Source organism: Chiloscyllium plagiosum, unplaced genomic scaffold (genome assembly GCF_037043375.1).
Source record: "Chiloscyllium plagiosum isolate Xiang-an unplaced genomic scaffold, Cpla_swu_hap1 HiC_scaffold_5, whole genome shotgun sequence".
NCBI lineage: Eukaryota > Metazoa > Chordata > Chondrichthyes > Orectolobiformes > Hemiscylliidae > Chiloscyllium > Chiloscyllium plagiosum.
Window position 1 is genome coordinate 11,312,070 of NW_028270143.1, and position 27,357 is coordinate 11,339,426.

General features: G+C 41.2%; 1 protein-coding gene across 6 annotated transcripts in view; it reads left to right on the forward strand.

Moving 5' to 3' along the window:
- Positions 1-26,946, forward strand: part of LOC122548194 (antizyme inhibitor 2-like) — a 125,429-nt gene extending 98,483 nt beyond the window's left edge. For 5 of the 6 annotated variants that reach the window (XM_087986993.1, XM_087986994.1, XM_087986992.1 and 2 more), the window contains 7 exons: positions 10,447-10,581; positions 12,408-12,489; positions 12,929-13,012; positions 20,427-20,589; positions 22,658-22,770; positions 25,218-25,432; positions 25,588-26,945. In XM_087986993.1, the coding sequence (XP_087843119.1) occupies positions 10,447-10,581; positions 12,408-12,489; positions 12,929-13,012; positions 20,427-20,589; positions 22,658-22,770; positions 25,218-25,432; positions 25,588-25,702 (907 nt within the window). In that variant the 3' untranslated portion in view covers positions 25,703-26,945. Of the gene's footprint in view, positions 1-10,446; positions 10,582-12,407; positions 12,490-12,928; positions 13,013-20,426; positions 20,590-22,657; positions 22,771-25,217; positions 25,433-25,587 lie in introns of all 6 variants that reach the window. The other variant, XM_087986997.1, reaches the window with a different exon arrangement.
- Positions 26,947-27,357: the final 411 nt, after the last annotated feature.

Sequence of the window (27,357 nt, forward strand, 5' to 3'; positions counted from 1 at the left end):
AGATCTGTCTGTCAATCCTCCGCACTGTGAGTGTCTGCTAGCATCACTCCGTCTCCAAGAGGAAGGAGCTCCTGGAGTGAGATCAAGGTACATCCTCTCCCTCTTGCCTTGCTGTCAATGCTGAGCATCCACAGCTTGCATGATGGAATGAAAGTCTGTGTTCATATCGGCAGATGCAGTCTGTGCTTCTGGACCTGAGTCTTCACGCTGGTCACCAACCAATCCCTGGAGACACCAAGATGTATGCATGACAGAGCCAGCACAGCACTGATAACATTGATAGACTCTTCCGGTCTTCATTCGGTTTACTGAATACCTTTGCTAAAACCACTTGATCTACCTGTGCCTGGCACTGTACTTTGACCAAGCCATTTCTGGGAAGAACAAGGGCATGTCTTCTGCCTGTTGCTGAGCAGGTACCAATCCTCTGGCAGTCTTTGACTGTCAGAGACCTTCCTTGACCAGCTGCTGAGAGATATCAATGGTGTGATCACCAGACTGTGTTGTCTAGACACCTCAGAGGACTTTCTGAGGTGAAATTCTCTCAGCTTTTAGAGGTGAAAGCCTTCCCAGCAGCGGGTTCATCAGCTTCCTGCTCAAGGTGGAGTCAGAGCTGAGGTTGTCCAGTGCGGGCCTCATCTAAGCAGTTCGCGGAATGCCTGTGCTGCCTACATAAGAAGGGGGTTTAGTTGTAGAAGATGCATGAAAGATTGTGCATTTTTAGAATGGCTTAATACTGGTGGTAATGGTAGAGTTGCACAGCACATCACAATGAGACTGAGTGGTTTGATTGCCTGCTGGACTGTCCCAATATCTAAATGAGTGACTGGGCTCTTCTCTTGCCAAACCAGTTAAGATGTGCATTGGCAGAGTTAAAGAGAAGGTATCCTCAGAGAGGGCAGGACATCGTGATGTTCTCACTGACACATGCTGCTGTTTGGGTCCAGCCTGGCTGGGTCTGTTGACATGGTTTCCTTATCGGTCTGCAGAAACAAGGATAGCCCTCCTCTCCAGCACCTCCAGATCTCTGACCTGGAAGCAGCAGCTGCTTTGCCTTTTATCTACAGCATTGTTAAATTCAGGGTCAAGCACGGCAGTTGAAGAGGTGGTGCCTGGCTTCCAGCATTAGGCATTAGGCATGCTCCCAGAGGCATATAATATGGGAGGTCTCACCATTGCTGAGGACTTCTGTCTTCCCATCACAGGGTTCCTGTAAATTGTACACAACAGCTCAGTTGCACAGTTAAAATAGATGAAAACTAAAGAAATGTGTGAGAAACTTTGTTCAGGACTATGGTAGACTGGAACTCACTCACCGCACTGACAAGGTGTTGCACAGGAGGCTGCTCAATAAGATAATAGCCCGTGGTGTGAGGGGTATAATACTGGAATAGACAGAAGACTGTCTGAATGGCAAAAGGCAGAGAGTGGGGATAAAGAGGTCTTTTTCAAGGTGGCAACCGGTGACAAGTGAAGTTCTACAGCAGTATGTATTGGCACAACTATTCACATTATACACTCATGATCTGGCCAAAGGAATTGAGGGCATTGTCACTATATTTGCATATAACATAAAGACAGGTAGAGGGCAGGTCGTGTTGAAGAGGCAGGGGCAATGCAAGAGGACTTAGACAGGTTAGGCGTGTGGGTGAAGAAGTGGCAGATGGAAGACAATGTTGGAAAGTTTGAAGTTATACACTGAGGTTTCTAAATGAGGACAAACTAGAGCACAATGGCCTTTGCAAGTCCTAGTTCAGGATTCTCTTAAGGTTAACACTTACATTAATTTGGCAGTTAGGAGACAAATATAACGTCAGCATTCACTTCAAGAGGGCTAGAATACAAGAGCAGAAATGTATTGCTGAGGTTGTGTTCAGACCACATTTGGAATATTGGGAGCCATTTCAGGCCCTGTATCTAAGGAAGGATGTGCTGGCGTTTGAGAGGGTCCAGGGAAGGTTACAAGAATGATCCTGCGGTTGAAGAGCTTGTGGTGTGAGCCATAGTTGAAGACTCTTAGTCTGTACTTCATGGAGTTTAGAAGGATTGGGGGGAGCGGGGATCTCATTTAAACTTATAGAGAGGCCTGGTTAGATTAGATGTGGAGATGTTTCCATTGGTAGGACAGACTGGGACCCACGGGCATGACCTCAGAGTGAAGGGATGACCCTTAGAACTGACATGAAGAGGAACTGCTTCAGCCAAGTGGTGGCGAATCTGTGCAACTTATTGTTGCAGAAGGATGTAGACACCAAGTCATTGAGTGTATTTGAGACAGAGATAGATTGGTTATTGATTAGTAAGGGGATCAAAGGCTACGGGAAGAAGGCATGGTGATGTGGTTCAGAATCATACCAGTCATGAATAAAAGATGGAGGAGACAAGATGGGCTGAACATCCTAATTCTGCTCCTATATCTTATAGTTTTGAACTGCAAATGAAAAAATCCAGATCACACTCAACTCCACATCTTCATTCCAATCTCATGAGCACAGTTCTCCATTCCCTCTGTCACCAGTGGCAGAAAGGATCAGTTGACTTGTTCCATTTTCTAGAACTCTATCTTGTAAACTCTGTGCCTCACGACATTCCCCCTCTTGATAAACCCTTCTCAAAATGCTTTCTGACATTTCACCAAAATCTTCCACGACAAATCCTCCACACTGGGATCGCGTGGTGGCTCAGTCATTAGCACTGCTGCTCACAGTGCCAGGGACCTGGGTTCGATTCCAGCCTCGGGCGAATGTCTCTGTGCCTCAGGTGAACGTCTGTGTGGAGTTGCACATTATCCCTGTGTCTGCATGCTCTGGTTTCCTCCCACTATCCAAACATGTGCAGGTTCGTTGATAAAAGCAAATTACTGCGGATGCTGGAATCTGAAACCAAAAGAGAAAATGCTTTGACAAAGGGTCAGTTAGACTCGATATGTCAGCACTTTTCTCTTCTTACAGATGCTGCCAGATCTGCTGAGATTTTCCAGCATTTTCTCTGCAGGTTAGTTGAATTGGCCATGCTAATTTGCCCATGGTGTCCAGGGATGTGTTGGTTAGGTGCATTAGTCAGGGATAAATATAGGTAAAATAGGGTAGGATAATGGATTTTGGGCGGGTTATTCTTCAGAGGGTCGGTGTTGACTTGATGGGCCAAAGGGCCTGTTTCCACACTGTAGGGATTCTATGATTTGCGATATTTGCTGCTTTGAAAGGCATTATGTAATTGCAAGTTATGACACTTGTCAAATTATCATTCTTGACTTTTGCTCCTGAACAGTGAGTGCGAATGATCAGATGATGTCCATCAAAGCCCATATGAAAACTTTCAATTTAGGAGTGAAAGTTCAGTTTGACTGTTCAACTCTCTCCCTAAACAGGGAATATGAACTTAATGTGATACTCCACTATCACTGAGTATAGAAATATAAGGAAACAGTATAATATTGTAAGAACAGCAAAGAAAAGATTTGAGAAGACACTGGCAGCCAACATGCAAGGAAATTTACAAGCATCAAAACAGTGAAAGGATAGAGTGAGAGTGGCAAAGTGAAGTTATTACATAAGGAGCAGAGTTTCCACAAGCCCTCTTGAACAGTCTGTTAGGAGTGAATGCCTGCTTCTTACGTTTTCCCCCACCTCCTCTTTCTCCTGTTCCAAGGTAGCCTCCAGATTCCGAGTAAAATTCACTGACATGACATGCTCAAGATGACAAATAATTTAAAGGTCTCCTTGGCATTGAAATTGGTATGTCAGTATGTGCATGGATTGATAGTGGGGCTAAGTGGCAGACATATGAGAGAAGAAAGGCTGGAGAATTTGGCAAACTTGAGCATGGTGAGATGCTGGGGTGTGAGAGGAGCTGGTCACTGGGAACCACAATGGGATCCACCCTTCCCTTTACTTCCCCCTCATCCAGCTCTGCCAGCAGGGGCAATGCTGGCAGAGCTGGATGAGGGGGAAGTAAAGGGAAGGAAATGAGAGAAGCGTGATGAGGGTGGGCAGTGCTTGATGAACTTGTAAGAACATCAAATTGGAGAGACAGTAAGTTGCAAACTTAAAATAGCAGTGAGGGTGGCATGGGCTTGGTGCATACAGTATTGGGGTAGGGAGATACATGCCAGCTCCCTGGAGACAGGGGAGTAAACTACCAGGTGAAATTGCCACAGATGAATATGAACATATCAAAATTAGGCGGCGTAGATTTCAGGACAAACAGCTTCCTGGATGGTGGCAACCCAGCAAATCATGAATTTATGGGATAGTTGCTCACCAGCTACACTTTGATGGAATCGTAACCCTTCGTTCCTCTACCTCTCCCCATTTAGCTGGAACGTGCAGAGACAGTTGGAAGCAGCCAATTCCTCTCTGCACCACAAGAATCCAGAGAGTCTGATATATCCAAACCACTCTGTTTCTCCATTCTCCAAGAGACCAAGAAGTATTGATGTTCTACACAGAGTGCCATAGACTCATACAGCATAGAAACAGATCCTTCAATCCAACCAGTCTATGCTGACTATGTTACCAAACTAAACTAATTCCACCTGCCTGCATTTGGCCCATTTCTCTCCAAACCTTTCCAATTCATGTACTTAACCAAATGTCTTTTAAGATTTGTGACTGTACCTGCATTTACCATTCCTCTGGCAGTTCATCTCACATACTGACCACTCTCTGGGTCAAAAAAGTTGCCCCTCATGTCCTTTTTAAATTTTTCTTCTCTCACCTTAAAAATACGCTCCTTAGCTTTGAACTCCCCAGTCTGGGGAAAAGACCTTTGGTAGTCATCTTATCTACGTCCCTCATGATTTTATAAACCTCTACAGGGTCACCCATGCAGAGGTATAAAAACAGTGAAGTGTTTTTTCAAGATTCCAAACTAAAAAAAAGATGGAGGGTCACGTGATGTGTTGTTTCTGTGTGATGTGGGAGCTGGTGGACCCCATTGTGGTTCCCAGTGACCAGCTCTCTCGTGAATCTTGGTTGCCGGAAGAACTCCTGCTCAGAGTCGATCAGCTGGAGTCTGAGCTTCAAACATTGTGACATATCAGGGAGTTACCTGGATGTTGCGTTTCAGGAGACAGTCACACCCCTTAGACTAACTAATACCAAATTAGCCTGTGGTCAAGGACAGGATGGTGTGGCTGTGAGAGAGGCAGGTAGAGGAATCCAGGAGATAGAGGTACAGGAGCGTCCTCCCCTGTCCTTGTTCAACAGGTTCAAGAGCGTTGCTCCCCATGTGGACAGGAATGGGAATTGTAGGGAGGAACTGAAGAGTGGACTTAGAAGAGGGCATGAAAATAGTTTAGCGGGTAGGATGAAGGAAAACCCTAAGGCGTTCTACACTTATGTGAAGAATAAGAGATGGCCAGAGTGAGGGCAGGGCAGATCAGGGATAGTGGAGGGAACTTGCACTTGGAGTTGGAAGAAGTAAAGAGGTCCTTAATGAATACTTTGTTTCAGTATTCACTATTGAGAGGGGATTGAATTTTCTGAGGGCAGCGTGAAACAGACTGATATGCGAGAACAGGTCGATGTTTGGAAGGGGGATGTGCTGAAAATTTTGAAAAACATCAGGTTAAATAAATCCCCTGGACCAGATGGACTGTATTCTCGGTTACTACAGGAAGTGTGATAAGAGATTGTTGCGCGTTTGATGGTGATCTTTGCGTCTTCACTGTCCATTAGAGTCGTACCAGATGACGGGAGGGTAGCAAATGTTATTCCTTTGTTCAAGAAAGGGATTACTGATAATTCTGGATATTACAGACCAGCCAGTTTTACATCAGTGGTGGACAAAGTATTGGAGAACATTCTGAGAGACAAGATTTATGATTACTTGGAAAACCATACTTTGATAAGAGACAGGGAAATCTGGCTGTCTGGACACAGAATGGCTGGTCTATAGATGACAGAGGGTGGTGGTGGATGGCAAGTATTCAGCCTGGAACTCAGTGACCAGGGTGTTCTGCAGGGATGAGTTCTGGGACCTCTGCTCTTTGTGATTTTTATAAATGACTTGGACGAGGAAGTTGAAGGGTGGGTTAGTAAGTTTGTCGATGGCATAAAGGTTGGTGGAATTGTGGATAATGTGGAGGGTTGTTGCTAATTGCAGCAGGACATTGACAGGATGCAGAACTGGGCTGATAAGTGGCAGATGGAGTTCAACCTGCAAAGGTGTGAAGTAATTCTCTCTGGAAGGTCAAATGTGAATGCAGATTACAGGGTTAAAGGCAGGATTCTTGGCAGGCTGGAGGAACAGACGGATCTCGGGGTCCATGTCAATAGATCCTTCAAAGTTGCCACCTAAGTTGATAAGGTTGTTAAGGAGGTGTATGGTGCGTTGGATTTCATTACAGGGGGATTGAGTTTATAAGCTGTGAGGTTGTGCTCCAGCTGTTTTGAGTTCTGGTTAGACCACACATAGAATAAATATTGTGTTCAGTTCTGATCACCTCACTATAGGCAAGATGTGGAACCATTAGAGAGAGACTGGAGGGCATGTCTCATGAAGAAAGGTTGAGGAGCTAGGGCTTTTCTCATTGGAGAAAAGAAAGATGAGAGATGTACAAGATGTTGAGAGGCATAGATAGAGTGGATAGCCAGAGGCTTTTTCCCATGGTGGAAGCGTCTGTCATAACTTTAAGTTAATTGGAGGAAGGTTTAGGGGAGATATCAGAGGTAGGTTCTTTACTCAGAGAGTGGTCGGTGTATGGAATGCACTGCCAGCAGTGGTAGTCGTCAGATACATTAGGGACATTTATGCAACTCTTGGATAGGCACATGGAAGACAGCACAATGAAGGTATCCTTAGAGTAGGATAAAAGGCAGGCACAACATCTAGGGCTGAAGGGCCTGTACGGTGCTGTACTGTTCTATGTTCTATGTGTTTTCTCTGAATGAACGCAGTTTCAGGATTAAGGTAAATGAGCTTATGGCATGGTTCGAAATTGGCAAATATGATGCGGTGGCTGCAAGAGATCAGGATTGGGAGCAGAATATTCAAGGATATACATCCTATCGGAAATATAGGCTTGTGGACAGCCGGGTGGGGTTGCCTTTATCACAAAGAAATTAAATTAGATCAATAGTAAGAAATGAAGTAGGGTCAGATGGTGTAGAATCTGTGTGGGTAGAATTGAGGAACTGCAACGGTAAAAAAAACATAGTTGGAGTTATGTACAGGCCTCCAAACAGTAGTCAGGAGCTGGGGCACAAGATATGCCAAGAGATAGAAAAGATGCATAGGAAAGACAAAGTTACAGTAATCATGGGGGATTTCAATATACAGGTGGACTGGGAAAATCAAGTTGGTAGTGGATTGCAAGAAAAGGAATTTGTGGAATATCTAAGAGATTGCTGTTGAGAAATGTTTGGTGGAGACAACCAGGACATAGGCAATACTAGATTTAGTGTTGTGCAATGAGGCAGACCTGATAAGGGAGTGGAAGGTGAAGGAACACTAAGGAGGCAGTGATAAAAATTGATTCTGCGATGCAATTTGAGAGGGAGAAGATAGAATCAGAGATAACGATATTACAGCTGAATAAGGGCAATTATAGAGGTATGAGGGAGGGGCTGGGTAAAATTGACTGGGAGAGGAGCCAAGCAGGAAAGACAGTGGAATAGCAATGAGAGGTGTTTCTGGGAGTAATTCAGGAGACACAGCAGAAATTCATCCCCAGGAAAAAGAAGCACGATACAGGGAGGATGAAGCAACCATGGCTGACATGGGACGTCAGGGAGAGCGTGAAACCAAACGAGAAAGCATACATTGTTGCAAAGGGCAGCGGGAAACCAGAAGATTGGGAAACTTACAAAGACCAACACAGCAACAAAAAAAAAGGAGGGGGATAATTAAATGAGGGTAAGCTAGCCAGTAATATAAAGGAAGACTGTAAGGTTTCTTTAGATATATAAAGGCCAAAAGAGATGCAAAAGTGGGCATTGGATCACTGGAAATGATGCTGGAGAGATATTAGTGGGGAACAAGGAAATGGCTGAGGAACTAAGTAATTACTTTGCATTAATCTTCACAGTGGAAGACGCAAGTAATATTCCAAACATTCAAGAGAGTGAGGGGACAGAGCTGAGTATGGTGGCCATCACCAAGGAGAAGGTTCTAGAAAACCTGAATGGCCTGAGGTGGATAAATCACCTGGACCAAATGGACTACATCCCAGAGTTCTAAGGGAGATAGCTGAAGAGTTGTGGAAGTATTTGTGGTGATCTTGCAGGAATTGCTAGAATCAGGGAGGGTCCCAGAGGACTGGAAAATTGCAAACATTACAACCCTGTTTAAAAAGGGAGGGTAAAGGCAAAAGATGGAATATTACAGACCGATTAGTCTAAATTCGGTTGTAGGTAAGATACTGGAATTCATTGTGAAATATTAGATTTCTGAATACTTGGAAGTATATGGTAAAATTGGGCAAAGTCAGCATGGTTTCATCAAGGGGAGATCATGCCTGACAAATCTGATAGAATTCTTTGATTTGGAGGTGCCAGTGTTGGACTGGGGTGGACAAAGATAAAATTCACACAACACCAGGTTGTATTCCAACAGGCTTATTTGGAAGCACTAGCTTTTGAGGTGCTGTCTCTTCATCAGGTGGTTGCGAACCAGGACCATAACATTGAGGAAGTAATGAGCATGTCAGACCATGGAGAACCGATGCATATTATCTATCTGGACTTCAAGTAGGCCTTTGACAAGATGCCGCACAGGAGGCTCCTCTGTAAGATAAGGGCTCATGGTGATAGAGACAAGGTGCTAGCATTATTAGAATCCTGGATGTCTGGCAGTAAGCGGAGAGTAGGGATAAAGGGGTCTTTCTCAGGATAGCAGCCAGTGACAAGTGGTGTTCCACAAGTCTTAGTGTTGGGACCACAACTTTTCACTTTATGCATGAATGATCTAAATGAAGGAACTGAAGGCATTCTGGCTTAGTTTGCAAAAGATTCAAAGATATGTAGAGGAACAGGTAGCATTGAGGAAGCAGGCAGGATGCAGAAGGATTTAGACAGGCTAGGAGAGTGGGCAAAGAACTGGCAGATGGCGTAAAACATGGAAAAGTGCGAGGTCGTGCACTTTGGTAGGAAGAATAGAGGCAGGGACTATTTTCTAAATGGTGAGAAAATTCAGAAGTGTGAAGTGCAAAGAGAGTTGGGAGTTCTTGTCCAGGATTCTCTCAACGTAAACTTGCAGGTTGAGTTAGTAGTTGGCAAGGCAAATGCAATGATGGCATTAATTTTGAATATAAAAGCAGGGATGCTTTGCTGAGGGTCTATAACACTCTGGTCAGACCACGTTTAGAATACTGTGTGGAGTTTTGGGTGCCATATCTCAGAAAGAATGTACTGGCCCTGGAGCAGTTCAAAGGAGGTTCACAAGAATGGTCCGAGGAATGAAAAGCTCAACATCTGAGGAACGTTTGAGGACTGTGAGACTATTCGTGATGGAGTATAGAAGGATGAGGGGGGATCTAATTGAAACTTACACAATACTGAATGCTGGATAGAGTGCATGCTGGGAAGTGTCTGGTAGGAGAGACTAGGACCTAAGGGTACAGCCTTAGAGTAAAAGTCAGACATTTAGAACAGAGATGAGGAGAAACTTCTTCAGTCAGAGAATGGTGAATCACCTGGTGGAAGCCAGGTCACTAAGTGCATTTAAGACTGAAATGGATAGGTTCTTGATTGTCAAGGGGATCAAGTGCTATGGGTAGAAAGTGGGAGAATGGGGTTGAGAAACTTATCAAACTTATCAGCCATGATTGAATGGCAGAGCAGAATTGATGGGCTGAATGGCCTAACTTCTGTTCTTGTGCCTTATAGTTTTACACCTCAACCTCCTAAGCTCCAGTGAAAAAAAGTGTATTTAAGTCTGAGGGAGATAGGTTCTTGATTGTGAAGGGGATCAAGTGTTATGGGTAGAAAGAGGGAGAATGGGGTTGAATGGCAGAGCACAATCGATGGGCTGAATGGTCTAACATCTGCTCTTGTGTCTTATGATCTTAAATCTCAACCTCCTAAGCTCCAGTGAAAAAACCTACCATCCCATCCAGTCTATTGTTATAACTCAAACACTCTATTCCCAGCAACATCCTGGTGAACTTTTCTGAGCCCTCTCCAGTTTAATATTTCTTCTCTGCCATGTTACCACTGCATCTGTTTGAGCTGCACACATTTGGATTGCCAGTGCTCATCCAGGTGGACAGTGGCTTTCTAAATATGGCATAAATGTAAGAGGTGCCAACCTATTGTCAGACAGGCAAGTTGTTCAGGAATGCACATTGTAAGATAAGCAGAAATCACATATGAGAGACATTACAAAGGCATGGTAGGTAATAAACAAGGTTATTTAGTTTGGTTTAATCTCCATGTTTGAGATAATTCTTGCAATTCTGTTTTATTCAGCAATGCTAAATTCATTTTCTTATTGCTGTTTCAGAATGGTTCTACGCATTGCTGTAAATGATTTTACATCCCTATTGCCCTTGAGTGAAAAGTTTGGAGCATCACTAAGTGAGTGCAGACAGCTAATGGAATATGCAAAGACTTTGAATTTGGATACCATTGGTGTTAGGTAGGACACATATTTTTGCTTTTTTAAAATTAATTCTTTTTCATGGGAAGTGAGGATTGCTGGCAAAACCAGCATTGATTGTCGATATGTACGTACCCTTGAATTGACTGGCTCGCTCTTATGATTTTACATCAACCAGGTAAGAGTTTATCAGTGTTATTATTCCCTCTTCGTAGGAAGATACTGCTTCGATTGCAAGATTTGCACCATTTAAAATGATGATGTGCAAGTGAAATAAAATTATTTATTTTATTGCCTTGTTACACGAGACCCTACTGCAAAAAGCCAATGACAAGTAAACACTCTTTCTCTCTTAGCATTAAAATTGTGAGGTTAGCTGCCCATTCCCACTACTCTGGCAGGTACTGCATACTCTTTATCCCTGTTGTGTTAAGAGTCTTTAAGGCTGCAATAATCTCTAGCTGAACATCACAAGACACATTTGCATTTATTAATTCAAGCAAGTAGTCAACATTCGCAAAAAGCTGCAGCAGAGTGAGACCTTCCTTCAGGTGAGGTTTACATGTCACACATGTCCTCAGCTTTCCTGAGCAATGGCTGTTTTGAAATCCAATTGTGCTCAGTGAAGTCACATCACACCAGGTTACAGTCCAACAGGATTATGTAAGTCACAAACTTTCTGAGAACTGCTCCTTTGTTAGGTGATGAGGTTCAGATCATGCAGCTACTTCATGGCTGTCAGCTGGGCCCAGCATCTCACTCAGTTTGTGATACATCAGAGAGGAATTGCAGGACTTCCTGTACTCAATGCAGATACTGTTCCCACACTGTAACCTCTCACCCCTTTAACATCCTTTCGTCATGTGTGCCCTACTACTTGGGCTGGATGGCTTCCTCCTGCTGTTCTCCAGAAAGAATACATTTCTCTTGATATTTACTCCTCCTAACATAAATTTGAGGTAGTTTATGCTGCTTCTTTGATCAGCACTTCCATGACCGTATACCATGCACTAGGATCTTGTACACTCAGTTATTAATCAATCTGCCTATAGCCACATTGACAGCTGATGGAGGTCCATTTAATAGGGGCTGCCAATAAAGCTTTTGCCTCTTGAATGTGGCTGCCATCCTGAGCTGGGTGATGACTGAAGAAATGAACCAGTAATTGGGTGCCTCCTGTGCAATGACCATGAGGAAACTTGGATCCTGAAAACTACTTGAGGTCAGGTTCTGGACTCTTGTCTGGAAAATGCAGCCCTCTATTTCTGATATGCAGCCCATGTACTGAGAGGAATGTGGAATTCTGAAATAGATGGAGAAGATTAAGGGCAAATACAGTGCGCTATATTTTGAAATGTGGAAATTTGGGCATCTTTGTGTGCACTGCTGGCAGGTTCAAGCTACATTTGAGTTTAGAAATGATATGTGTGGCTAAGAGTTCCAGTCACACTGTGCGCTGATGCTGAACACATTTATAGAAAATGAATGTCTGTACATTCCTTAGGTGGTGGCATAGTCACTGAACAAGTAATCCAGAACTTCTTACTAATGTTCTAGATACACGGCTTTGAATCTCACTCTGACAGAGAGTGACGTTTGCTGTCAATAAAAATCTGCGATAAAAAAGCTTGTCGAACGCTGACAATTTAACACTGTTGATTGTTGCAAAACCTATCTAATTCACAAAAACTGGGTAAGGAACTCTGCCATGTTGGCCTACATTTATCTCCAAGCCCATGTCAACACTTGAGTAATTAGGGGTGGGCAATAAATACTGGCCAAGCCAGCAACCATACATCACATGAAACAAATTTTAAAAGTCCTGGATTTCAGTTGGAGCTTGATGATATCTCTTCTTTTCACAGTTTTCATGTCGGAAGTGGCTGTACTGATCCAAAGATTTATGCTCAGGCTATAGCTGATGCACGCGTTGTCTTTGATATTGGGGTATGTTTTACTTGGAATGTCACTTGAAAGATGAACGAAAAGAAATTTTCAATGATACGTTTATGATGAGACCGAAAACAGTTTGTGTCATTTTAGCAATTGGTGCATTTATTTTGTAATGATTCCTTTGCTCCAATTATAAAAAAAAATCAAACTTTATAACCTCTTGAACTTTGAGACTACTACACTTGGTGGTTGAGATAAAAACAGTAAATTTTACATTAAAGATAAATCCAGGTGATTATATTGCAGTTGCTGAACCCAGCTGAGGTAAATGAAAGAGTATTAGCAACAGGAAGGACAACAAACTGCAATAACCATCAGCATTGTGATAACCCCATTAACCGTGGCGTATAATTGCATGAGAAACCAGAGAAAATCTGATGCTTGATCATTATTTATTATGCCAAAATTGGATACCTATTTCCCTATTTTACAGATTCATCTTGGATTTCAGATGTATTTACTTGATATTGGAGGTGGTTTTCCAGGAACTGTAGAAGACAAAGTTACATTTGAAGAGGTAGAACAGTTATGATCCCTGCTAATGTTACTGATGGACAAGCGAAATCCCAAAATGATACCTGGCTTGATTGCTTATATTTTGTTCATGCTTTCATTGAAACATAAGCACGCAAGGCACACAAAGAATAAAGATAAAATTTAACAAACCAAGCAATCCAAACACAATAAAATTCGAAAGATTCAAAACACAGAGCAAAAAAAAGTCCAATTTTTTTACCATCACTTCATACTTGATCAAGAACCTTTTTCTTCCTATTCAATCTATAGATTTGACTTAACTGCTTCTTCTCACTTCCTGCCCTGTAGATTGTGAAGTCTTTTTCCATCAATACTCCCATAACTGAGAGACTAAACTTTCTTCAACTTTTAGTTATTGCAAAATTCTAAACAAACATTGCTGGAATGGATGATTCACAAACTGCACTATTTCACTGGGGGCATTTACTCTCTTTAACTGCTTTGAACAATATTCTTGTCTAGGATAAACTGCACAAACTTCCAATCCCGATCAGGTTTCCATCAAACTGAACCAAAACATTTGAACGATATCAAAACAAAACTTGCAAAATCTGGATTCTGACACTTGGTGTTTTCTCTCTCGTTGTAAACCTCCTCAGTGTTAGCAAACTCCTATTAACACTGATGAGAAAGTGAGGACTGCAGATGCTGGAGATCAGAGTCGAGAGTGTGGTGCTGGTAAAGCACATCAGGTCAGGCAGCATTTGAGGAGTAGGAGAATAGACATTTTGGGCATAAGAATGAGGATTATTCCTGACGAAGGGCTTATGCCAGATACTTCGATTCTCCTGCTCCTCGGATGATGTCTGAACTGCTGTGCTTTTCCAACATCACACTCTCGACTCCTATTAACATTTGGCATCCTTGGACTCAGCTGCTCCCTGACACATTTGCTTTAAAATTCATGGTTCTGGAAAGATTAAACTAATTAATTTGTAAACCTTATACAAAAATATCACGAGTTTAAAATCTAAACACTACACAAAAGACATACATTTCAACATAGAATACAAAGCTTTAAAATAATATTGAAGTTGCATTAATATTCTTTTATTAACATTTGAAACTGAATGTGTGTACACAAGCACATATACACACACAATTGCTCTTTTAAACTTCACATTACCCTCTGTTTTCAGCTCCATTTACCCTTTTACTCTTGAATTAATCTTCAAAGTTTTTTCTGAGTAGTCCTGAGAAGGAAGACCAACATGTATACCAGTCTACGGCAAATTCATGTTTGATTGTCAAGAAGGGATCAGGGACTTTAGAAAGCCTGAGAAGAAGGGGAGGCTAAAGTGAAAGGGGAAGGAATGTCCTGGGGGTGGGGAACCTCAACTGGAATACAGCAGCCACTAGTGGAGATTACGCCCTTCCTTCCCATTTTTATAGCTGGGATGATAAAATGGTGGGCTTGCCTTCTTCGTTGCACCTTTCTCAGCCTTACTTTGTATTACAGCAGGTCTGTATACAGACATTTAATTTGGCTAGTGATTGGTTTGTGAGGGAACAGGCTGCACGATGCTCCATCTTTCCAAAGTATTCCATTTGACGGGCGAGGGGCTGTGACTGAGTAGAAAGTCGGATCGTTTACCATCGTCCTATTTTACATGTGCCTCCCAGGTGCAAATATGCCAGTAGCATGGCTGTACAATTCACTGGGAAGCATTGGGGTCTCAGCAGATTTGAAAGAGCAGGAGGCCAAGACCTGAAACTGCGAGGTAAATATGGCAAATTACTTGCAAGTTATCATTTTCTGAGACTCTGTTAGTCCTGTGGGTTAGACAATGGAAAACTAAATGTCATGTGATTGATTCAGAAACAACACCTACTGATACAGCAATCACAAGTTTACTGAAATGTGCTAACTGTTTGGAATACTTTAATAAATGGTTAATAAATGGTCCGTGCAGGTTATTCCTATCAGTGGCCAAGACTCTGCTCACTATCATCATAAAAACTAGGCTTGGGGGTGCCTAGTCTACTTAAACAGGTTTCAGTAAGAAAAAGTAGATGAGTTATTGGTTAAAATAAAGTGGAGACTGGTTATATTATTTGATGAATTTTTTACTGGAATGAACCGGGAGGCCTGGCTTCAAGACCCAACTGCTCCAGAGGCATGTGATAACACAAGTCCTGCTGGAACATTCATGCATTAGGCATTTCATTGTAAAATTAATATTTTGACTGCATTAAATTAATTGTGTTTTCAATTGAAATTCCAATTCAATCATTAGGTGTAAAAGAAATATTTGTTTCCACATGACTTAATGCAACTAAAATTAGAATGAATTACCATTGTAACTGAATCCTCACGGACAGTACCTTTTTTTAACCCAAAAAGAGAATTTGAATTGATTTCAATTGGAGCTTTGCAATTATACACCAGTTAACAGGAGTCTTTTTCCATCACCCCTCTCCCATCCCTGGCCCTACAGCCTAATTTTTTTTATTTTATGCTAATTGGCCCAACCTAATTTTGGCATTCCATTCAAACAGCTATTTGAATGTGGCAGTTTGCATATTCTGTTTCACAGGATTATTACCATAACATATTTATCCAAAGTAAAGAATAATATGCTGTTTTAAATTGAAGGCGGTGTCAAATTTATGGCACTTCATTTGAAACTGAGCTTCAAAAATTTATTGAAAGTAAAATTGGCCTGTTTTTGATGTGTTTGACCTGAAAGGCTGCTGTAAAAATACACTTTCAATCATGAAATTTTATGCCTAACATATCCATTAAGTTCCACTATCTTCTAAATTATTTTTCTTGCCCTTATTTACTCAAAGGCAATGAGTGCAGATGACGTTAGGGAATAGGTGTGTGCAAATGCATTTAACAAATTATTCCAGATTCAATTTGTTCAGTGATTTTTTTTTGAGCTGTTCATGGTCAAATACATAAAATTCTATGCTAAACATAGTAAAATGTGGTATTAGGTACTGGTTGAAGTGGATAAATACTCATTCTGCAGAAATAAAGGCAGCTGTGTGTTAATACAGAGGACATTGTATACTGTATAAACTATTTGTGACCCACAATGATTTTTTTTTGGTGAACACCTCCATTTAAGACAACAATTAAAGAGCTATAGAACCCAATGGATTGACATTTCACTGGCAAATATTTTTTGATCAACTTAATCAAAGGTATAATTGCACATCTATCCAAAACAAGAGGTCATAATCTTATCACATTAGAGCATCACCATTTAGGATTTACACTAAGGTCACTAATGTAATCTCACTATTTAATAAATGAGGTAGTGAGAAATCAGGGAGTGATAGGTCATTTAGCCTGACAACAATAGTGGGGTCAATGCTGGAGTCTACTATAAAAAAATTTAATAATGGAGCACTTGGTAAACAGCGACTGGATTGGAAAGGGAGAACATGCTTTTATTGTAACTTGCAGAGTTAATAAGGGGGAGCCAGTGTATGTGGTTTAATTGGACTTACATGATACCTTATTGAAAGCCTACTGAAAGAGATTAGCAAGCAAAATTAAAATGCATGGGGTTGGAGTATAATGTAACTGACATGGATAATGAACTGGTTGACAAACAGGAGGAATAAGTTGGTCTTTTTCTGAATACCAATAAGTGACCAGTGGGCTACGACATGGATCAGTGCTAGGACCACCAGCTATTCACAATATATTAACGATTTAGATGAGGGAACTAAATGTAATATCTCTAAGCTTGCAGATGACACAAAGTTGAGTGGGAAGTTGCAGAAATGCTTCAGTATGATTTGGACAAGTTCAGTGAGTTGGTAAATGCATGGCAGATGAAGGAGAATGTGGGAAAATGTAAGGTTATTCACACTGGTAGTAAAAACAGGAAGGCAGATCGCTATTTGAATGTTGATAGATTGGAAAAGAGGGAAGTGCCACAAGACTTAGGTGTTCTTGTCCACCAGTTGCTGAAAGTAAGCCTGCAGGCACAGCCGGATAAAGAAGGCAAATGATATGTTGGCCTTAGCAATGGGGTGAGAGTCCACAAGCAGGGATGTCTTGCTGCAATCTTACATGGTCTTGGTAAGACTATACCTGGAGTATTGTTTGCACTTTTGGTCTAATTATCTGAAAAAGGAGGTTGTGATTATGGCTGTGAGTGCAGCAAAGTTTACCAGGTGGATTCCTGTGATGGCAGTAATGGGTGGCACAGAGACTCAGTGGGTTAGTGCTGCTCCAACAGTGCCAGGGATGTGGGTTCAATTCCAGACTTGGGTGACTGGCTGTTTGGAGTTTGCACATTCTCCCAGTGTCTCAGTGGGTTTCCTCTAGTGCACCAGTTTCAGCTCATAATTCAAAAGGTGTAAGGTTAGTTGGATTGCCTATGCTAAATTGCCCATAGTGTTCAGGGCAGGTGAATTAACCATGGGAAATGCTGGGTTACAAGAAAGGGGGAGGGGGGTCTTGTCTGGGTGGGACAATCTTTCGAGGGCCAGCATGGATTCAATGGGCTAAATGGCCTGCTTTCTCAGTGTAGGGATAATATGATCTCTGAGCAGATTGATAAAAACATTTTGGAGGCTTAGCTGATGTCTTGGCCTGTTTGCACCTCCTTTTGCCTCCTGTGACTGAGTATGGCCTCAGCAGATTAAACAATATAAATAGAGTTAAACTGAGGGCACAAATATTTCTGCCATGCCTCCTGAAAGGAACTGGTCACCTGCCCTTTCAACCAGTCTCTGATAGAACCATTCTTTTGTAGGCAATTCCTCAGAATTGTAGATAATTCAATTCCATTCCTGTTCAGTCCCTTCTAGAATGATCAATTACTCAGATGTGTAATCTGTAGATTCAGCCATATACAGGGCAGGAGGGGCATGAAAGGTTGGGGAGACGGATTGTTTGAAGATTTCTCTCCTCCCAGATACTCCATCCTCACGGTGCATATTCTCAACAAGGTTTCTCAACCTCTCAATGTGGTCGTTGTCATCTTGAATAAACCTTCTCCATTTTAGTCAGTAAAAAGCCAGAGTCTTTGATGAGTCAATGGGCATATTTCGTCTCATTGCAGAGCCTTGAGGGCATCCATATCTCTGCTTCAACAGGGTCAAACATTCCTTATCATGGCTACATCAAACTGACCCTGCCTGTCTTTTATTACCCTTTTCATAGCCTGAGGTTTTTAATAGATAATACTCCAATGGAAGTAAGGAAGCGGAGAGTACGAGAGTACCCATTAAGAGATATTTGTGAGTCGTTGGAAAACATGCACTGGCAAGGTCAAAGACTTGGCCTATCCAGGTTGCTAGAAGTATTCAAATAGCAGCAAATCTGCACATTCTTTTCTCACCCACGCAACAATTACGTCTAAAGGCTCATGCCAGCTGTCTCCAATTGGTTGACATCAGGCTTTGCCACATGTGGAAGAACTCCCAGTTGGTATAACTCAGGAAGCTGCCCTCATCATTGTGGGAGAAAAAGTTGGGTACCCGTCCAGATTACCAATTTCAGCAACAAAGATGTTTTATCTCTAACCAACAATGCCTACAGGTGTCTGTATCCCTGTCACTGTTGTGAACAGTATACTGACTGGAGAGACATTTCTTATCTCATTTCAAAGATAGAAACTGCGAATTAGATGAGACCTAGAAGAAGCAGTTTGGTTCCACTTTCACAATGTACAGGTCAACCTATAGTTAAGGTAATGGTGACAATGCATATTTTGACCAGGATTCTAACTGAAAAAGACTGACCCATGAAGGTTTAGCCTTCAGCTCTAAACGCAATCCACATCACCATTGACTTTCCTTACAACCATAACCCCAGCACCACACTTTTTCCTTATTCTTTCCTGGGATATGGGCATCACTGGCTGGTTCAGAATTTATTACCCATTCCTAGCTGCCATCGTGAACCACTATAGTCCTATGCTGTAAGTTGACCCACAATGATGGTAGGGAGGGAAGTCCAGGATTTTGACTCAGTGACACTGAAAGAACAGTGATATACTTCCATATTAGGACCATGAGTAGCTTGGAGGTTAACTTGCAGCTGGTAGTGTTCCCATGTATCTGCTGATGAATTTCTGCACTGCATCTTGTAGATGGTATATACTCTACGGCAGAGAGTCCATGTTTCAGGGAGTAGATGCCTGTGGAGACGATGCCTATCGAGCAGGATACTTTGTCCTAGATGCTGTCATGCTTCTTGAGAGTTGTTGGAGCTGTACTCATCCAGGCAAGTGGGGAATATTCCATCGCATTCATGACTTGTATCTTGTCCATGAAGGACAGGCTCTGGGGAGTCAGAAGTACGTCACAGAGGCAGTATTCTTAGGCTCTGATCTGCTCTTGTAGCCACTGCATTTATCGAGGTCGTCCAGGCTGTTAAAGGAAACACAGTGCCTCTCCAATCTATGCGGTATATCCCTTGACAGTGAGTTTCATCCGTTCAAAAGCAGCTTCTTATAAAACAGAATGACTATAGGGCAGAAGGAGGTCATTCAGCTTGTGTTGCATGTGTTTGCTTACTATAAGAACAATTCGGTGAACCCCTTACTTTTTTTTTCATTTAGCCCTGCAAATTTTTATTTTCTCCAGCAAAATGTGGCATAGTCTCAGCATTTGGAGACAACTTTGTTTGTGTCGGTAGTTGATTATTGTCAGTTTTAGGTCAGTTTTATTTAAGGAATTCCCAGCAATATTAATGCAGTATGTTTCTTGTCGTGCAGGTTGCACCTTTGTCCTGCTCCCATTATTGGCTGTGACACAAAATAACAGCTTAAAGGTCATTTCTGTGCTCTTAAGAGATCATTCTGAAAAGTAATGTCACACTTTGTCAAATAATAATTAATTATGAATGATGGAATATATGAATCCATTATCCTTCATTAAATTTCATGAGAACTTCATTTATGCTATCCCTATTAATTTGCTTAAAGCCAACAGATTTAAGAACATGTTCTTCTCCACTGTTATCATACTTATGAACAGACCTCTCACATATTAGAGTTAATTTTTCTGTGTACGTTGTCCCTCGCTGGAATGCTATGTGCTGCATTCTGCTCTACTATCCTGATGTACTTATGTAAGGTATGATTTGTATGGTTAGCATGCAGAACAGTAATTTTCATAGTACCTCGGTATGTGACAATAATAAATTAAATCAAACTAAATTAAATCCTGCTTTGGAGATGCCGGTATTGGACTGGGGTGTACAAAGTTAAAACAAATCACACCACACCAGGTTATAGTCCAACAGATTTAACTGAAAGCACTAGCTTTTGGAGTGGTGCTCCTTTATCCACAACCACCTGGTGAAGCAGCAGTGCTTCCAATTAAACCTGTTGGACTATAGCCTGGTATCATGTGATTTTTAAATTAAATCCAAACGCTAGTTATCTGACCATAATCTCTCATTCTTTTCCTCGTTTTAGGTAGCAGCAGAGATCAATCCTGCATTGGATATTTATTTTCCTGACAAAACTGAAGTGCAGATAATCGCTGAACCAGGCCGGTATTATGTGACCTCACCTTTCACACTGGTTGTGAATATCATCGCGAGAAAAATAGTTGAAAAGTCTCAACCCAACTCCAATGGTAATTTTCATCTTCATCAAAAGATGAAAATTTTAGGATCATAGAATCATTGAATCCCTAGTATGGAAACAGGCCCTTTGGCCCAATAAGTTCACACCGACCCTCCAAAGAGTAACCCACTGAGACCCTCCCCTATTATCCTATATTTATCTCTGACTAATGCACCTAACCTACACATCCCTGAACACCATGGACAATTTAGCATGGCCGAATCACCTAACCTGCCATGCTAAATTGTCCATGGTGTTCAGGGACAATTTTGGATCGGGGGAGGAAAGCAGAGCACCCAGAGGAATCCCATGCAGACACAGGGAGAACATGTGGAGTATGCACAGACTCCTGAGGCTAGAATCACAACCAGGTCCCTGGCGCTCTGAGGCAGCAGTGCTAACCACTGAGCCACAGTGCCAGGATCTGTGCAAACGTCTCCATCTCTGAGTTAGTGAGTTTTGGGAGAGATCTAACTTACTTACCTGATATTTAGAAACAAACACAGAAATTGCTGGGAACACTCAGGAGGTCTGGTAACATCAGTGGAAGAAATCACAGATAACAATTTGGGTCCACTGACCTTTCTCCAGGAAGTAAACTAAATACAATAGGGAAAAGAGCAGATCAAGGGTGAGGATTAATGCAGCTGATGTTCGGCTGTGTCCTTGCTCCTCTGCCAGATGCCCCCAAGACACTGCTGCTACAGACCCGCTCCGAGCTCACCAGCCACCCCGCTGCCACTGCCACAGTCACTTTTGCATGAATAAAGAATTAGGTGGACATCAGTATAAGAAGAAAAGAATCATATTTACGATAACCTGCATTCCTGAACCCAACACCCGTTTCCTGAACCTTGATTTATGTCCATCCACCTGCTCCCTCTGACCCAACAAATTCCTCAAACCTCTGCCTTCTTGACCTTCCAACCCTATGGGCCCTCCTCCAAAACCTCACATTGACCATATGTCTCATCCCATCTTCCTCAACTCAACCTAACTCACTGCCACTCTACCCAATACTGCCAAACACTTCACCAAACCATCCAGCTGCCAAACTGCCATTCCACCATCATGCCATCTCACCAATTCACATTCATTCACTAACACACTGGAAAACTGTTTAAATATCCCAAAGTATTCGAATATGCTGGTGATTGAACCAATACCAGAATATGCCATCTAGTGCCATAAGGGTGCAGGCTTGGTTTCCGTGACGAAGGGGGATGCTGATATTTGGTCTGCTCCACATTTCTGAAGAGGCTGGATTCAGAAATCTTGGTCAAAAATGCAGTGCCTCGTCATAGTGGGAATCACTAACAAGGGATAGCAATCTGATTATAAAATTGGTCAGGCTCTTACTCCTTGATTGTTGTTCAGTAACTTATTTTATGTGTTTTCTGAAACAGACAGGATCAGACTAGCATCTGATGCACCCAGCATAAAATTATATAGCAAAGAATGGGGCCATTCACTCCACTGGAGTCTGTGCTGACATTTTAATTAGTTTCATTCCCCACTGTTCTTTTTCTTCATAACCCTATAATTCTTTTCTTTATAAGTATTTATCCAATTTTTTTGTCAAACTAACAATGAAAATTGTTTCCCCCACCCTTTCAAACTGTATACACCAGATGAATGTAGCCTGTTGTAATTCGCATGAAAAGACGTGTCAGCTGAGGGTAAGAGTATGCACTGTTTGTTAAGTGCAACATCAAAATGAACCAATAAAGTCCTTTTCCACTTATTTGTTACTGTCATTAAATCTTTCTAGTTCACAATCCAGTAATTTGGACACATGCAGCCCATGTAAACAATGACAACTGAGAAGTGATGCTGCATCTTGGCAGCACTCAAGCAGACAATTCCTTCCAGAAATGGAAAACATTAGAAACTAAAATGAAATCAGGCACCTGTTCTACCAATTATCTTTCCTGATTGTGGGAGACAAGGTGGCACAAATGTCAACAAAGAAGAAGAACTTTCTTCTTTACCTTCATAATCCTTTTTGACCATCACAATGGCAATTTAGAAATCTATTTGTGAGTCTTTCAATAAGTTTTCAATTCTTTTTTCCTTAGATGAGGAGGCCGGGAATGAGAAGACCATGATGTATTATTTAAATGATGGGCTGTATGGTTCTTTCTGTAACTCTGCAAACTATCGTGACCTATTGAAGCCAATCCTCTATAAAGTGAGAGTTTTAGAAAAGACTTTTATAATATAAGCATTGCATAATATAAGAATGATGTTTTATTGCTGTAAATCGTTGCAGCCTACTGAAGATCAATTATTTCTAATTATTTAGCACCAACAAGAAGTGAACAAAAACATGTTCAAAGACTTAGGTTATTAGAAGCTTCTTAAAAGAGATTAAAATAGAGAAATTGGGAAATTTGTGCTGTTGAGGGACTTTGAAAGCTTAAGTCCAAGGTAGCTGAAGTTCCAGCTGAAAATATTGGAAGAATTAAAACCAGACTTATGTAAGAAAGAAAGAACATAAAAAAGGAAATTAGAATCCGAGGAGCTCAGAGATCAGTGAGGGATGCAAAGCTGGATGGTTACAGAAATGAGGAAGAATTGGGCCATTGAAGAATTGAAAACAATGTTGAAGATTTTAAAATCAAAACATTACTGGACTAGGTACCAATGTAGGCCCAGTGTGAAGGATGAACAGGAGGCTGAGTGTTGAAATAGCTCACATTTATAGAGTGTGGAAGTAACCAGCTAGGACAGTGTTGAAATAGTCAAGAGAACAAGGATATGGACGGTGGTTGCAGTAGAAGATGAACTGGTCCAATACAGAAATAGACCTCTGATGTTGTGCTGGATCACATATAGGACCATAGAAATAACATAAAAACATTGCATTGTAGAAGCTTCCCTGATATTTAGGAATATTTTTCAGAGGGCAATTTAAAGGCTGTGATAATGGGAGTAAAGGTAGAGGTTAGCCCTAACCCTAAAACTATTCAGGCCCACATCTCAGGCAAGATGCCCCCTTATTAGCCTGCTGTTCTTAGACAAAAATGAGGACACTTAATGAAGATTGCCAGAGCCCAACAGTCATCAATACTGTCAAGGCGTGGAGGGCAATGCGTCAGGGTGAGGGCTATTTTGCCAAGGCATCAATTTTGACACTAATACTTGGCAATTTTGATGAATAAGGGGAGACCTCATCGGAGCATATCAGATTGGCAGGGTAAACATGAAGAGGTTCTTCCTCCTTGTGAGAGTGTCTAGGACCAGAAGGTGGAATCTCAGAGTAAGGAGACTTAATGTAAGTCAAAAATGAGGAAGAATTTTTTTTCTGTCAGAGGATGGTGTATCTATGGAAAGGTTTACCACACAGGTCAAGATTAGATTGTTACGTGTATATTCAAGTCCGATCCAGACAGATTTTTGACCAAAAAGGAAACCAAGAGTTATGGGCACAAGGTAGGAAAGTAGAGCTGAGGATCATCAGATCAGCCACGGACATGCTGAATGATGCAGCAGACTAAATGGACAGAATGGCCCACCTCTGCTTCTCAAGCTTATTGCATTCAACAACGATGGACAAAGGAACCTAAGCACAAAATACTTCAGTGCAAGAACGCAGTATGCAAGGATAGAGTCACAGAATCATACAGCAAGGAAACAGTCCTTTCAGTCCAACTAGTCCATGCTCACTATATTCCCAAACTAAACTACTCCCACCGGTCTGCACTTGGCCCGGATCATGTTCTTACCTGAAAGACTTCTAAACGCTGTATTATATCTGCACACACCACCTCCTCTGGAAGTTCATTCCACACATGCTTCATTTTCTGTGGAAAAGAATTGCCTCTCATGTCTTTTTAAAATATTTCTTCTCTCACCTTAAAAATAATCCCCCTCATCTCAAAATCCCCCTTCATATAGAAAAGAAACCTGCCATTCACCTTATCTGTACCCCTCATTATTTTATCAACCTTTCTCACTTCAATCAACTCCCTATGCTCCAATGAAATAAGTCCCAGCCTATCCATATAACTCAAGCCCTCCATTCTCAGCAGCATCCTGGCAAATGTCTTCTGAACCCTCTACAGCTTAATAATATCCCTCTTATAACAGGGTGACCAGACTGGACACAGTACTCCAGAAAAGATCTCACCAACCACCAACATCCTGTGCAACTGCAACGTAATGTCCCACCTTCTATACTTAAAGGTCTCAGCAATGAAAGCAAGCGTGCTAAAGGCCTTCTTAATCACCCTATCTATATGTGAAAATGATTCATGATAATCTTAACAATGAACAGATACTGGGACATAAAAAAAACTCTGGAGTATTCAGGAGCTCGGAGAATGCTCTCAAGTGACATGGGGCCTCATGTAAAGTTGAACTCAGCTGGGAAACAGCCTTTGCCATCTGTATTTAGCTTTGTAACTTAAACATGCTCATACAGTGATTAACAAAGGAATGAGAACCCATAAATTTATAGCAATGAGAAAGGAAATAGCAATGACCAACACATACAGGATCTTGTCTTTGCGTGCTGATGCAAAATGGGTGGTAGTCAATCAGCCTTATGTTTTACATCTCTCCACATTATATTTCCATTCACTTCCCCACAGATTACATTTTTAAGAAAGTTGACCTGGTATTTATTTCTCACAGAAATACTCCCTGGACCAAAAGCTGTATAACACCAGGATTTGGGGACCCACCTGTGATGCAAGGGATCATATTTCCGATGCCTGGATGCTGCCTGAACTGGAGATTGGAGACTGGTTGCTCTTTAAAAACAATGGAGCATACACCATCAGCATCTCAACCATGTTCAATGGTTTTCATGCAGCCCCAACGTACTATGCAATATCAGAGGAGGCCTGGTAAGGAAAAGAGAATGGCACTCCATAATTTTAGAAACTGTGATGCTGGATATTATGTTACATCTTATTGTTGCAAATAGATTCCTTTGCACAGTTTATTTACACAGATATGTTTAGTGATATTTGGGATTTAATCTGTGAAATTTTCCACACAGGGAAACCCTTCAGAATATAAGGAAAGAAATACAATCTCCAGTGGAAGAACAGGATGATGTAGACACTCAATCTGGTCATCAGACAATAAGATTTAGGATTGAAGCAGCCATTTAGCCCGTCGTTGCTGCTTTATCACCTATTGCGATCAAGACTAATCGGATAATCCTTAACTCCATTTGCCTGCTTTTTCCCTAAAATCCTTGTCTCCCTTACTGACTAAAATTTGTCTTTCCCAGCCTTCAACACTCTTAATGATCCAGCCTGTGATCAAGAATTCCACAAATTTACTCCCCTCTGACAAAACAAATTCCTCCTCATCCCTGTCTTAAATGTATGTCCCATAGTCTGGGATTATGCCCTCTGTTCCCATAATCTCCCACAAGGGAAAACAACCTTTTTACATTTCCTGTGTCAAGTCTGCTAAAGAACTTTGTTTAAATAAGGCCTCCATTCCTTCTAATCTCCAATAAGTACAGACTCAATGTATTCAATCTGTGACTCTTCCATACCTGCAATAAGCGTTGTGAATGTCTGCACTGCCTCCAATGCCATGTATATTTCCTTAGATAAGGGTATCAAAACGGTTCAGAGTATTCTAGGTGTGATCTGCAACATTTTAACAAGAATTCTCTCTTTTGAAACAGTGATGCATATCCCTTTTATCATCAATATGAGTGATGAAAATAATTCTTATTCCTCCAACATTTGTATAAACATACATTAGCTTGGCTTTAATTTACACCTTGCTGATATACTGTGATGTATTAAATTGCTAACAATCAATGTTAAATGTTTAGCTTCATTGTTATGACAATTTTTCACTTTCCGAGTTATACCATCCAGATGAATCGTCAGAAAGCCAGAAAAGCAGTTCTAAAAATAAATTTTCTTCTGCTACACTGTTTGGTTTTCAAAATTAAATGTATGTTAATGGACACAAGTTAATTTAATAGGATAATTTAATCATCAACAAACTAATGGAAAGAATTACGCTTTCTCCAACATTTTCCCAGCTTAGTATTCTCTTGTCTTCTATTACGTTGTAAGGTGAAAGTGATTATTTTAATCATCAAGCATTCAATTCCGGGATTTTACTAAATGTTTAGAATTTATCATTTATCATCATTTAAAGAAACACTTGTGCAAGATTGTGCTTATGTCAATAGGATAGTACTGTGCATTTTCCTACTCCCCGTAGTGCACTGTATATTAATCATAATCTAAATCTACGAGGTGATTCGTAACCTGTTGACCAACTGAAGTAAAGATTTCAATAACTTATCGTTCTCATAATTTCTTGTATTAAATCATGTCATTAAAGAAAGTATTTTGCATCTGTTTTATACAAATCAAAGTGTTATAATTGGCAAAACAAATATTCATGTTTGCACGTCTTTTGCTGCTTGTCATATTTATGAAGGCTTTATGAGATGATTTCTAAAATCTGGTACATATTTTAGCTCCAGAAAAGCACAATGTGCCTCAGTTCCACACAGAAACCTTGTGCTTTGGGCTCAGACAGGAAGATCATGTTGTTAGGTTTTCATTAGGTAACAATGTTACCTAAATTTTACTCATTTTTCTTTCCTTTGTGGGCATTAATGGGAAACAAGGAAATAAAAGAGGATTTGGATAAGTACTTTGATTTCATATTCACAGTAAAACACAAGATGCTATTCAAGAGTAGTGGAGATTTAGAGGGAAATTAAAACATCCATTATCATCAGATAAAAAGTAACAGGTTAACTGTTGGATATTAAGCTGCCACA